At 39.0% G+C, this 13,788-nt stretch overlaps 2 protein-coding genes across 2 annotated transcripts; both read left to right on the top strand.

Annotated features, from left to right (window-relative positions):
• The first annotated feature begins 2,093 nt into the window (after positions 1-2,093).
• tm4sf4 (transmembrane 4 L six family member 4) lies at positions 2,094-7,406 on the top strand. The gene is made up of 5 exons (XM_044017606.1): positions 2,094-2,534; positions 2,992-3,081; positions 4,203-4,348; positions 6,114-6,297; positions 6,999-7,406. The coding sequence occupies exons 1-5, from the start codon at positions 2,364-2,366 to the stop codon at positions 7,014-7,016; spliced, it is 609 nt and encodes a 202-aa protein (XP_043873541.1). The 5' UTR covers positions 2,094-2,363; the 3' UTR covers positions 7,017-7,406.
• A 4,061-nt stretch (positions 7,407-11,467) lies between these two features.
• Positions 11,468-13,783, top strand: LOC122762422 (sporozoite surface protein 2-like; the record flags this gene model as incomplete). The annotated part of the gene is made up of 5 exons (XM_044017605.1): positions 11,468-11,527; positions 12,480-12,519; positions 12,633-12,666; positions 12,760-13,646; positions 13,682-13,783. Coding segments are annotated over exons 2-5 (1,032 nt in total), but the record flags the coding sequence as incomplete, so codon positions are not given.
• Positions 13,784-13,788: the final 5 nt, after the last annotated feature.

The following is a 13,788-nucleotide window of genomic DNA, read 5'->3' as shown; positions in this document are numbered from 1 at the left end:
ATGGGATCATTCACTCTCTGGACAAGTGACTGAAATACACATACAGCAAGTGTCTATAGTCACTTGTGTTATGGGGGGGGGTTGCGATGACCTCACCGTTGTGGCTGCGGATCGCTCGGGGTCATGACACCTCCTTTTTGGCTGATGACATCAACGACGGAGTCCATCCTCAGCCTGCCCCTATCAACACAACAGTCCATCAGTGTGACAATCTATATTTTTAATAGTTGGGGTTGGGGTTTTATGACTAAAAACACACAAAAAAATGTTTAGTTTTAAGTGAATACTTTCTGGTTTCTTTGCTTCTCTTCTTTGTGCTCCTGGACCAAAGTAAACATTTAAGTCCTCATTTTGAGATTTGGGAAACAGTGACTCACACTACACACACCAACTGCATGAAGTATGTCCACTCCCGGTCAGTGTTATCAAATGAATAGGAGGGTACATGTGAATGTGTGAGTGAATGTGTGAGTTTGCACAAGGATCAATGACACCAAGGTCTCTGCTATTGTTTTCACTGTGTCAGAGGACATCGTGTGTGTGCGTGTGTGTAGGCGGATGGGTGTGAGATCTAATGGGATTATTAGTGTATTACTGCAGTACTAATGACAAAGGAAAAACACAGGCAGAAAGATGAAACACATTGTTTCACTAATTTAATTACAGTGGACACACTGACATATTTCAAAGGTAATTTTCTCCCATCCTTTACGTCATATACTGTATATTCTCCTCCCCTTTTCTTTTTGTCCTACTCCACCCAGTCAATAAATAGTACTAATAGTTACAGAGACGAGGCACTTTCAGATATAAAACTCACAACAGAATATAAAGGAGTATATAAAACTCTATATAAAAAGAGATATATCATAACGTGCACAAATACACAGGCCATACCAACAAGATTAATCTTAATGTGATCCTCTCAAAAAGGCTATGCAAAACAACAACATGTTTCTGTCAGTCCATAAAATGCCTTTGAATGAGTTAGGCAGAAAGAAGGCAGTGTCTGTAGTGAAATTAGGTTTTGCAGGAGAAAGCAGTTTTACCGAATTCTGAGATCATTCCGGGAGAGTATTTTGTAATTCAGAGAGGTAAAAATAAAAAAAGTGACAGTGTCTGTGTACTGAGTGAGACTTGATGCCAGTGTTGTAGACGAATGAGTAGATTTTGAGGCATGAATGATGTGTTTTGTTAGTGAGAAAGCGTTTTTCACCTGAAATGCACGGTTCACCTGGGATACGTGTTGGTAATTCAGTGTTTTGAAAATGTGCGCTTCAGCAACCGAGGCTGTTTGGAAAAGTTCAAAAGGTTTTGTCTCAGGAAACAATTATATTGATAATAACATTTTTGGCTCCAGAAGGAGAGGCACTACGGCTGCCCTGCAGTCCATCCTGTTTAAAAGTTTAGATTTAGTAATAAAAGTAATAACAAATAATAATGATGATAATAATAATAATAATAATAATAATAATAATAACAATAATAATAATAAGTTAAAAAGTAATCTATGACTTTATTCTCTAAAAATAAAGAATTGAACAGCTTTATACCGTGATAAAATACTGGTTGATGTAAAAAAAAAAACAACTTCAAAGTAAAAAGTCAGCGAGTTGTGAGTGACAGTTTGCTGTGGTTTCTTTGGTTGACGATGATTTGAGTGACTTTTGCAGGTCTGTAGCACAGAAAGTATGAAGAATTATAAGTAAAATTGTTAAATTAGTATGTGCACCTCGCCCAAAGTAAACACCTAACACCGAAAGATGAACAATGCATTTTCCGCTTAATAAAGAAGTCTTTCTCATTGTGGCAGGTGCAGATAAGCCGTGAGGGCCCTGCTCTATCGACCAGCTCTCTGTGACTTCCTCTTCTGTCTCCATATACACGAACCTCATGGTCAAACATTAACCACTGTGTCTTCACTGGTTTGTCTGTGTGCACAATCCTTCATTTATGCCCCCGTACCTATTTGCTTGCACACGATATGTTTGTCAGTGTATGTGTGTGACATATGACGGCTGGTTGCTGTAAAAGAGAAGCAGTGAAATGACGAGTGGGGTGGGGGGGTCTATAAATAAGGATGACGTGGAGGAAGTGTGATCATTCGATATATTAGAGTAAAGAGGGCAGACATTTTTGAGCTTTGTAGATCAGGGAGGAAGTTAGGCTGAAGTTGGAGACAATTTACCCACCTGGTGGAGTGATACAAGAGACTTAACCTTAAATTTCCAAGTTTTTTTTTTTTAATCAATTATTTAAGATAATTGAAAAAAAAAAAAAGGTTTTCAAAGCCCACAAGATACTTTTAAGTCCAATAGTGTGTGTCTTTCAGTCAGTGGTGTTTTGGAAAATCGGTATCAGAGATGTGCTCGGGTAGTTTTGCCAAGTGTCTGGGGATCAGTCTGATGCCTCTCGCGATTGTTTGCGTTCTGTGCAACATCCTGCTCTTCTTCCCGAGCGGTAAGCCTGTGGAGAGCGAAAACATCACCGAGGAGGTCTGGTACTTTGGAGGCATCCTGGGTTCTGGAGTGTTGGTGAGTGCATTCACTGCAGTAATTTAAAAGAAAGGTCAAAATACAGTTTGGGTCGTTGTTTCTGCTACATTCTAGTCGATGTGATTGTAAAAAAAAGTCTATGGTTTTTCACCGTCTATCAGACTTAACAAGCTCCATCATAATAACATCTTTTCCAGTTTTAATTTTAGTAGAATTAACAATTAGCAAGATAATCATTTGTAGATTGATCCAACCCATCACAAAAATGTTCTTTTGTTGCGACATACTACATATATATAGCAATAGTATATATATATATATATATATATATATATATATACATAGCAATATGTAACTGTATTCCTAGCATATTTCTCAACATTTGGGGCAAAGCGGTGTTTAAATAAACACCCGCTCAGTTGTATCTCACTATACAGTCAGACATTAGGCTGTTAACCTGCCTTCTGTTTATACATATATGTGTGTGTGTGAACAGATGATCTTCCCAGCACTGGTCTTCCTGGGTCTAAAGAACAACGACTGCTGCGGTTGCTGTGGCAATGAAAGCTGTGGGCGGAGATTTGCGGTGAGGGGATGTTTCCCTGCGCAACCTATTGACGTGTCACATCTCTATGTACACCTGTTACTTTCAAACATTTGGGGCGGGATTCAAATTTGAGTTGTAAAAAAAAAAAAGGAAAGACGAGAGAGCGGGTTCAAAACAGCTCTACAGAGACCGTTTTCATTTTCCTTTAAATGTTAGCGTGTTCTCAGGAACAATCTAAGAATACACTACAACAAACTGGATGCAACCAAAGTTTAGACATTCAAATAACTCAAGTTCCAGTACATGTATGTGTGCACATGTAAAACCAGTGAGAGATTTGGACGTGCTGATACCACAGCTGAGCTTACTTTGTGCACGCTCAGAGTTGTTTTGCGTAATGTGACGGTGCCACATACATTGATTTAAATATTATTACATATGAGTTTATTGTTTGCAAGCAATAAATTCAAGGCATATCATCTTGTGTATAATACAGTGACATTTTCCGTCTTCAAACACGTCAGACGGACCTTCTGATTCTTCCTGCACTGAATGATATACTCTTTTTCTGGTTTATTTTAAAATAAATTAGATCATATCATATATCGTATTAAGTTTAACTTTCAAATATGGCCTTGCATGTACGTAGAAAAATGATGTGGGGTTTTTTATGTTATTTTCTAGATCAAAAGAGGGTTTTTGCAAACTTGATTTTAGCGTCTGGACACATTCCTCTGATGGGAGCTCCACATTGTTATTCTAACAAAGACAAAGACACAGAGCAGTTGTTGTAGTACAGCTCATAGTGATCAATACAAGAACACGTGAGGAGGAAAAGAATGAGTAAACTAATTACTGTATGCAAATTACTGCACACGTGCACATGCACACACACACAAACCTGTTTTCATAGTAATGTAATGAAGTAAAGTAATGAGGACAACCCTTACCTCACAACTAAGTGCCTAACCCTTACCCTAAAACCAGGTCTTAACCCTGAAAAAGCACGTTAAAGGTCAAAATATGCTGACAGAGATAAAACCTTACAGGCTCTCTCGCTTGACAACATTCAGGTCTCTGCGCATTCTTGTTTAGGAAGTTAAACATGATCTGACACGCTGTATTGATTCTCAATATGACATATTCTCGCCACTGTGCAGATGCTGAGCTCAATACTGTTTGCAGCCGTTGGTGTTTTGGGAGCGGGTTACTCAGTCATCGTCTCTGCCGTGGCCATTAACCATGGGCCAAAGTGTAAGATTGTCAACGGCACAGAAATGGTGTGGGACACTCCCTTCTCAAATGGGTAAGATACACAAAGTATTACTGTGAAACACTAGCTGCATATTATAAAATATCCTCACTTTTGTTTTGTTTGTTTGTTTGTTTGTACTCTGTACATACAGTAGGTTGTCTCATTCTCATATGAGATCATCCTCTGTTGTGTTTTTGGTAAAGTAAACAATTACCTTTTAAAGGTGACATAGAATGCTTGTATCACACATTTATGTTAGTTATGGAGGTCTACTTACATATATGAACTTGTTTTCATGATTAAAAACCTCCTAATCGCTGCAAACGAGCCAATCAAAATATCTCCTCACTGACGCTCTCGTCAGCTGCGCTGTTTCAGACCAAAACCACACCCCTAGAATGTGGACTGTGTTGTGATTGGCCAGCCAACAGGAGCTTTCCCACTGTCCTGTGATTGGCCAGGTACCTGGAAGTGACATAATAGATAGGCCAGCTCTCAGATACACAGCTCCCCCTCTGGCACGGTGGATGCTCTGCATCTCAGCAGCTACAACAAGAGTAGTTCTTCTTCTTCTGCGGTTAAATGTACGCAACCGGATGTGCCCGGACTAGTGCCCGCACCAGGAGGCGCTACGGTGGTGAGAGGAGTGGTGAGGATTTTTGATGAAGACATCAAATTAAGGAAATGCCGATCCGCTTTGCAGAGCCCAGGAAAACAATACAACACTATTTTCTCAGCAGTGGCTGAACTGTTTGTTCTGAAACTTTAGGGTTTCATAAACGAGGTAATGACGCAGATACACACAAAAAACGCAGCGTTAATTGGAGCTTCTGGTCTATGTGGGCTTTAACTCCTCCCTTACTAACCCATTGCTGTAAATTCTCTTTAGATTTTTCTATATTGGTGCGCAGTGGAGTCCTCACTGTCTTGATTCTTCATAAGGACTTACAAATACAGCAGTTTCTGTGTGAGAACATGTATTAATAGGTGCATTGTCTAGCACAAAATTTCTCCTCACACAGATATGTGAGAATACGTTTGGGTCATTAGATCAATTCAAGTAAGTAGTGAGTAACTAATCTTTATTTCTAAGCACTTTTCACAGCTACACAAGTGCTTTACAAGACAAGGGCATTCAACCCTTTAACACACTAAGCCTGAAAATGTCCGTCTGGACTCTTTTGCTTATTTTAGCCATAAAAGAGCCAGAAAATGATCCTGTGAGTAAGTGTTTTTGCCCATTTTTCCAGAATAACTTTCAATATCTGGCAGTTATTTACAATTTACTACACATTAAAATAGTGTATTCATTTAAAATGAAGGAGAAACTAAAAAATGTATTTTTTTAAAAATCAAAAAACTGCAGTTGTACATGAACACCAGCGTGTTGAATTTAACTATGTACAGGCGTTTTTCCCAACTCTCTCCTCTCTGGGGACAACGACGATGATTTCCCCGGCTTTCTGCAACAACGCGAGTGAAATTAGCATAATAACCACATGTTGGTTTTGACGTGCAGCTGGATATTGGATTTTTCCGACAGCATAAACCGTTGCGTAATTCCAGTAATGCAAAGTGCGCTTGTGCAAACGTGTCGTCTGGGAAAATACACCACATAAACAAAACATAAGAATAAAACATAAAAACATACAATTAAAAAAATAAATGGGACGTCTTTTTGACATTTTCCCACCCTTTTAATTTTAATTGCTGGTCCTCTGGTGGTGGCTTTATGTTGCTGATTATTCATTTATTATATACAACAGGTCACCAGATAAAAACATGTTCTCTCCTCTGTCGCTCTCTCCCTCTCCAGGGCCTACCTGTCTGAAAAAGACACTTGGTCTCAGTGTGTTGAGCCAGTTGGCGCGGTGTCCTGGCATCTGTCTCTGTTCTCGGTGCTGCTGGTTATGGGTTTAATCCAGATGGCACTGTGTGCAGTGCAGGTGGTGAATGGCCTACTGGGATGTCTGTGTGGTGACTGTGGCTGCTGTGGAGGGGTCAGTAACTACTTCGAGACGAGTTGACTCTACTTCTACGTCGTCGCCCCCCATAGATAAGACACTGGTCTATTGCAAAGTAACTGGTAACCTACATACACTTTAGAGTCAACCGCTTTACTTGGAGGAAGTGAAAACTGAATAATACAAGATAATTACAGACCTAGATGAGAATCTCAGATTATTACACTATTGTAATCATGTAGTACATTTTAATAAGCTTGTCAGAAACAAATACTGTAAAGTTCACTAAAGGGAGAGATGAAACACACATTTTTTTCTCTTGTGTTTGCCACAGAGGATCATCTGCTCTACAGTCATTTGCATATTTTGATTTGGTAGAGAGATTCTTTTTTCTTTTTTTTTGTCCTTCCTGATGCAACCACCAGGGCCAGGGTCAAGTTAGAGTGTCCAAACCAAAAGCAATGGGGATTAGGAACTTTGCTTAGCAATACCCCAGCCATTGATTTGTTAGGATTTCAACTGGTAACCCTCAGATTACAAGTTCCCATTCCATTAGCCCATAGGCTGTTATTAGGCTGCCCTAATAACTACCTAATTTAATGTTCTGCAGTGTACTGTGTCATTAACCTAGTTGGTGATTTGAAGAACTCCTTAACCCAGTTTCAGCACATTACATAAATTAGTAGTTGGAGGACTATGTTAAACTAGTATTTTAAATATTAACATTTGTCTTTCAGAATGATGGAGCCGTCTAGGCATTCCCTGCAGTGATGAGAGTCTGAAGGCGGAGGATTTCCCTGCATTTATTCTATTTCCAGAGGACGGCTGTTACCTCTTATCTACTTTACACTGCAACTTGAGCTCATTGATTACCGTGTTTTCAAACAGCACTAGTGAAATGACAGAGCTCTGATTCAAAAGGTCTACTATATACTCTGTGAAAAAGACTCCGTTGGCTCATTATGCAACCTGCATGTGCATCTTCTGCCAAATTATAACTCTGTACACTGTGTAGTAGTGATTTTGCATCAAACTGTACACAAAGATACAAGGAAGTGTATAAAAGGAAGTGGGGGCATAATAGGACCATGATATCATTTCAAATGTACTGTTTTTACAAATTGAAATAAATTTAATTATATTAATCTCCCAAATTTCTTCACGTTTATTTATCTCTTTCAAGACTGTGTGTGTATAAATACAAACATCCCTCTTAAATACAAACATCCCTCTTGTTTGTTTTGAAAATGTACGACTGACTGATGAAAAGTAGTGTGAACACGACTACATCAATGCTACTCCAATGACACGGTAAAGAGAGAGGGTTCAACCACCAGTTTTAAAGGTAGAATCACATTATGGGTCACAACGTCAAAGTAGAAAGTATACGTTAAAAGGTTCAATATGCAACAGAGTGCTCACTGAGTGGTCACAGTTGAGCCTTCACACCAGATCTGAAGTGACTGGGACAGCATATGCCAGTAAGCCTATTCTATTTGGTCATGTTAAATAACGTATAAATTTACTCAAGCCCCTTTTCCACCTATGGTCCCAGCTCGCCTCACCTCGACACGGCACGGGTTGGTTTTCCACTACAAAATAGTACCTACTCAATGTGGGCAGAGTCATCACTGCACAGCTGCATGAAACTGCGGTGACTTCGTTTTACACCGTCACACAAACGAGTGACAAGTGACTTGTAAAGCAGTTAAAGCAGTAACTGAATCATTAGAATCAGTTCATGAAAAATATTTGTTCAATACTTCCTCCATGACTGGAGCAAAGACTCCATCTGACACAGTCACTGGACTGAAATACAGCAGGATCAGCAGTGCTGTCGCTAAATACACTACACCACACTACTCTGATAAATATTGAGATTTTAGACATTTCCCTGGTAATAGTTGGAGATTAACCCACGTTTTTAGGATTGTTAAGTCTTTTTAATTGATCTACTGTTCGGTTTGATTTTTGTGTCGGACGTTTTGCTCATGCCTCTTCCTGTGACGGCACTCATAGTCACGCATAGTATCGCCTCAGCTCGCTTTGAATCTCGCCAGAGCAGGTACTAATACGAAAGTACCAGGTACCAGGTACTATGGTAGTGGAAATGCAAAATAACCGCGCCGAGGCGAGTTGAATTGAGGCGGTGGAAATACGCCATAGTACTAGTCCAGGAAAAGAAGAAGAAGCTTTGAGTAATTTTGCTCTCAGGTTTTATTGCTCACCTTTTCTGCATAACCTTTTGCCAAAGAATGTGGATTATTTTGGTAACGGTGGCACTTATGTATTCATTCATTTTCTAATCCTCCACATGAGGGTCACAGGGGACTGCAGCCAATCCCAGCTGACACAGTAAACAGTCTTGATGACTTCTCAAAGCTGCTTTACACTGCCATTCACACTCACACATTCATGCAGCCCAGGAGCAACTTGGGGTTAAGTGTCTTGCCCAAGGACACATCGGCATGTAGTCTAACAGAGTCGGGAATTTAAACCCACAAACTTCAACTTGAAAAACCGCTGATCTACCGTTGCCCCATATGATAAAACTAAGAGATAAACAACCATTCACTCTCACAACATACACAATGTTTACACAGGACATTGAGTTACAGAAATTCTAGGTGTATTTTCAGATAATAATGAGTCAAACACTCTCTCAGTAGACACCAGTGCAGGAGAGTGTTTCCATATTCTGATATAGGCTAGTGTTGAAATCGAAATTGAAAGGGAGCTGTATAGAACAGCATAGTCTGTTTGAAGATAGCAGGAGCTCTGGCAGTAGCGTAATTAAATCTCACGTGATGCATTCTGCAATCCACTGTTACAACAACAAGTACTGGCTTCATGAACAGTCTTCTATAGAATCTGTCTGTACACGTGCAAAGTTATGGACACTTTGGTTTGTCTGTAGGAAACCTTACAGTGGTTTTAAAAATATTAATTTGTCTTGTTGCAATGCGATGCCCTGTGCACTGCCACAAAATAGGAACTTGTTATTATCCGAAAAATAGATGTACAATGTCTGAGATTCAGCCTTCAACGACCTTCCGATTTAATGTTGTCATCATGTCAAAATAAGACCTTAAGGAAAAAAAAAAAAAAAAACTGTGGCAGGCAATAATGAGTTCCAGTGAGTTCAATAGCTCTTCTAAAGGTATGCTATGCTTTTGGTCAACTTTTTGATGCCAGCCTTGGTTTTCAAGATTATTATTACACAGTGCTGAAATGTTTTTTTGACTCTGTCTTTGTTTATTTGGTGTGGAGTAGCTGTTTCAAACGTGCTGTGAGGTGATTGGTAATTGTATGCCCCGCCCGGTTAGAAGTGTCCTCACACCTACTCTGGGTTCAGTCCTCTTAAAAAGTTGAGATATTCAAATTAGTTTCTTGGTTGAGGTGTGGCGTTCTTGATGTGGGTGTGTTGTGTTTTCCTCTGATGCAAGAGGTGAATAAATGCTTTAATGTGCTTTCTAACTCATTTGGAATTAGAAAACTAAGAGGACTAGGATACTACTAGGATAGAATTTAGGAATATGAAATAACATACAGTCATTTATTTATGGTTCACAGCAAACAAAACATTGCAGTGCTCTTTCCAGCCTTTAAACTGGGGATTTACAGTATATCTGAAATACGCCTATGAGCTGAGAGAGCTCATTCATTTTCCAGCACAGTCAAGGTTTTGGCTAATCCACAATTCAGCAGGCTGTCCCAAGAAAGCAATGTTTGGCTCAGGGCTGTAATAAACCAAAGAAATTATTGGTTGACTGAAACCCTAAAATTTTGACTCAAAATCGACTAGTCGGGGGGACAAATAGACAAATAGACTGCTGTGATATGCAAACTGTTGCTGGCAAACTTTGCATTCAACTGTTTTCCCACCATCTATTTTTGTAAAATTGCTGCCACACTGCCAATGTCGTTTAACATGGATGTTAGTGGAGGACTGACTGTAGCCTAAAATAAAACGCTCAAAATAAATAAAACCACCGGACGTTCTTTAATCTATCTGTCTCTTGTGGGTTGGGCTAATCCAAAACACTTAAAACATGGGTGTGTTCTCTGAAAACACGCTGTTATCTGTGATCAGGGGTGCTCTGAAAACACCCCCATTAGCACTTGGTATCCTCCTGATGAAATCAAATTAACCATAGACGGTATGAAGTTAACACGGCAAAACTAAAAGTCGACCAATCAGAATTTGAGTTGAACCAGAGCGTATCGACTCACAAATTGACTGGGACTTTACAGCCTTAGTTTGGCTCATCATTGGCACCATCATTATATGAGGTAAAACAGCAGGAGCATGGGCATGAACTGACCCACTTAAGGAACAAAGTGCAGCTTAAGTAGGCCCAACTACCAACTGTAAGGTGACATGCAAGTGTGAATTGAGATTTATTTGTTTTCCCAAAAATAAAGTCACAGTCACACCAAAAAGAAAAAATGGCGTCTGTGCAACAGACTGGGATGCAATATTTAAAATTAAACAGTACCACCTGTTACATTAGCAAGGCCAAGTCAAATATGACTTTAAAAGCAATCAGACATCATGTAAACTGTGACAAGATGCATTCATGTTATCTCATCTATTAAGTATTTTCAGTACGTGGATATGTTTTCAATAAAATTAAGTTGTGATTCATTTGTTTGATACATACTATTGCTGGAAATGGATAGTTTACCTTGCACACGTTTGCACAAACTGGGTTTATAGGTCATCTTTGACAAGTGGGTCCCCATATTAATATATCAGTCTATTAAAACTGATATATCACTACAACTAAAAACGCTCACTTTACTTATAAGACTTATATTATAAGTGGTCTTGCTTCTCAACTCATAAAGCTGTAAAAAAAACATCCACTATTAAAACCAAAAAGATACTTCTGTCTGCAGTTTGATGCTGAACAGGTAGTGTCAGTTGTGTCCGCTGCCTGCCAGGGAAACAGGTGATCAAGGCAAAGGGCACAGCCAGAACAATTTAAACAATGCTCTCAAAATTGGTGCCAACCCATGACACTGCAATTGCTCTTTGAAAATTGCTCTTGTGAAAATAATTATAATAATTATTAGTTGTTTTAACTAACTGTAACATTTTGGGTGTGTACTGTTGCACCAAACCCAACTTCCTTATCTCTGTGACTTATTAAAGCTCAGACCAATTTCTCACCGAGACACACAGAGAGAGAGAGAGAAGGAGGCACAGCATGAGTTTCATTTATTGACACCATCAGCATCAGTCAATACTTTCGACTTTGGGGTAAGTGTCTTGCTTATTTTGTTTTTTCTACTTAAACTATTACAACTGACAAGAATTATAAAGAATTTTCTGGGTATGAGAATTATTTGTAACATTCAAAATAGGGGTGTCATGATTCTGCAAATCCTTAATTTGATTTGATTTTTGACTTAAGTTCACAATTGGATTAAATTCTCAATCTTTTTTTCCTCTCTTTTAGCACAGATGGGTCTTCCATTTTTAGACTTGTCTAGTTTAGACTAGGCTCATTGGTTATACGTCACAATAACTCATTGAATTCTTTAGCTCCCATTTCGATTGTCTACATGTTGTCATGAGTGATACAATGTCTATCATTCACTTGCAATGTCGCACACTAAGGCCTTACTGTTATAAATTTAAATAATTTAGAATTAACAATATGAATGTAACAATAACCAGTAAATGCTTAAATCCAGGGTTTTCCACCACTGAATAAAGTCACATGTCTGATGCTACAAACAAGCCTATAGCGCTAGTTATCGCTTTAGCTACAAATGAGGACGGAAGAGTTGCATGTGTTAACAGAGTTGTTTTTATAATAACTTCTACATGATTTTTACATAACATTACATGTCATTTTTTTACATTCAAGATCGTGACACTCCGAATTTAAACAAAACAAATAAGTTATTTTTGAGCACTCACTTTTGATTCCTCAATATTATGGGGGGAAATACAATTAAATGTTTAAGAAAGACAATTTATAAGATCTTAAATCCACTTAATCCACTTACAAGGACATTACAAGGACACTGGGTTGTTTAATTTATGCTTTCAGGATGTGTGTTGTAGGTTGAAAAATACCTAAGACATACGGAATACGGGATATATATATAATTTGTCATTTAATTCTTTGCACAAACAATCACAAATAAGATTTTTGATGGTGGATAATTACTAAATATGTTTATATTTATTTTCATATTTACAGGTGGAAAGGACCAGAATCATCTTCAAACAGGATGAAACTGGTACTGTATTTATTTTATACATATTCATTAATTCACTGCTGACAATAGACAATTACATGTTGAATAATACAATAATAATCTTATGCTGTGCATTTGGTCTATTTTTTCAACAGCTGGAAATTATTTTGCTTGCAGTCATTTTAGTTGGTGAGTTCATTTCCATAAAACAATCATGAGGAAATGTGATGTTCTCTGCCCTGTATTCTGATACATGCATAATTGAATAATTTTTTTAACCAGGAAGCTACCAAACACAGGCATTCAAGCAAAAACATCAACCGCCAGATAACCAAGATGGAAATCAGGGCATCCCTGAGCAATGGAAAGACAAAAAATCTTCTAAACATATGAACACCAAGCAGCTAGTTAATCCAGAAGAAAAAAAAGAGCTTGGCAAACAAAGACATAAAAAAACAGGACATGAAAATCATGAAAAGTTTCCAGAGAAATTAGCCACACTCGAGAATGTAGCTGAACCAGGGAAATATGTGACAATAGAAATACACAGAAGGTCAGGGAAGCCAGGAAAACATTATAAACATGGAAAGCCAGGAAAGCCCACAAGGCCAGGAAAGCCAGAGAAACCATATAAACATGGAAAGCCAGGAAAGCCCACAAGGCCAGGAAAACCAGGGAAACCATATAAACATGGAAAGCCAGGAAAGCCCACAAGGCCAGGAAAGCCAGAGAAACCATATACATATGGAAAGCCAGGGAAACCATATAAACATGGAAAACCAAGAAAGCCAGGGAAACCATATAAACATGGAAAGCCAGGAAAGCCAGGGAAACCATATGAACTTGAAAAGCCGGGAAAGCTTGAGAAAGAAGAAAGACCAGATGAAACAAGACTCTGTGAGAATTATGAACAACCAGAGGAACCAGAGGACCCGGAGGAACTAGAGGAAAAAGAGGAATTAGAGGACCCAGGAAAACCAGATGAACCAGAGGATCCAGAAGAACAAGAGGAGCCAGAGGATCCAGAAGAACCACAGAATCCCGAGGATCCCGAACCTGAGAATCCTGAGGAGCCAGAAGAACCAGAGAATCCTGAGGACCCAGGAGAACCAGAGGATCCACAAAATCCTGGGGAAACAGAGGATCCAGAGGAGCCAGAGGATCCTGAAGCAACCAGAGATCCAGGAACTCAGAAGAACCAGAGGATCCTGAAGAACCAGAGGAGCCAAAAGAACCAGATGATCCAGAAGAACCAGAGGTTCCTAAAGAACCAGAGGATCCAGAGGAGCCAGAAGAACCAGAGAATCCTGA

Source organism: Solea senegalensis, unplaced genomic scaffold (assembly GCF_019176455.1).
Source record: "Solea senegalensis isolate Sse05_10M unplaced genomic scaffold, IFAPA_SoseM_1 scf7180000015652, whole genome shotgun sequence".
In the NCBI taxonomy this organism is placed as follows: Eukaryota; Metazoa; Chordata; class Actinopteri; order Pleuronectiformes; family Soleidae; genus Solea; species Solea senegalensis.
The sequence above is the reverse complement of the archived record's forward strand: the minus strand, read 5'-3'. Positions and strand labels throughout refer to the sequence as shown.

Excerpts from the sequence above, each read along its gene's own strand:
- tm4sf4 (XM_044017606.1), top strand. The coding sequence starts at position 2,364 with ATGTGCTCGGGTAGTTTTGCCAAGTGTCTGGGGATCAGTCTGATGCCT. Across the intron at positions 3,082-4,202 it reads GCTGTGGGCGGAGATTTGCG|ATGCTGAGCTCAATACTGTT; the intron begins GTGAGGGGATGT and ends GCCACTGTGCAG. Across the intron at positions 4,349-6,113 it reads GACACTCCCTTCTCAAATGG|GGCCTACCTGTCTGAAAAAG; the intron begins GTAAGATACACA and ends CTCCCTCTCCAG.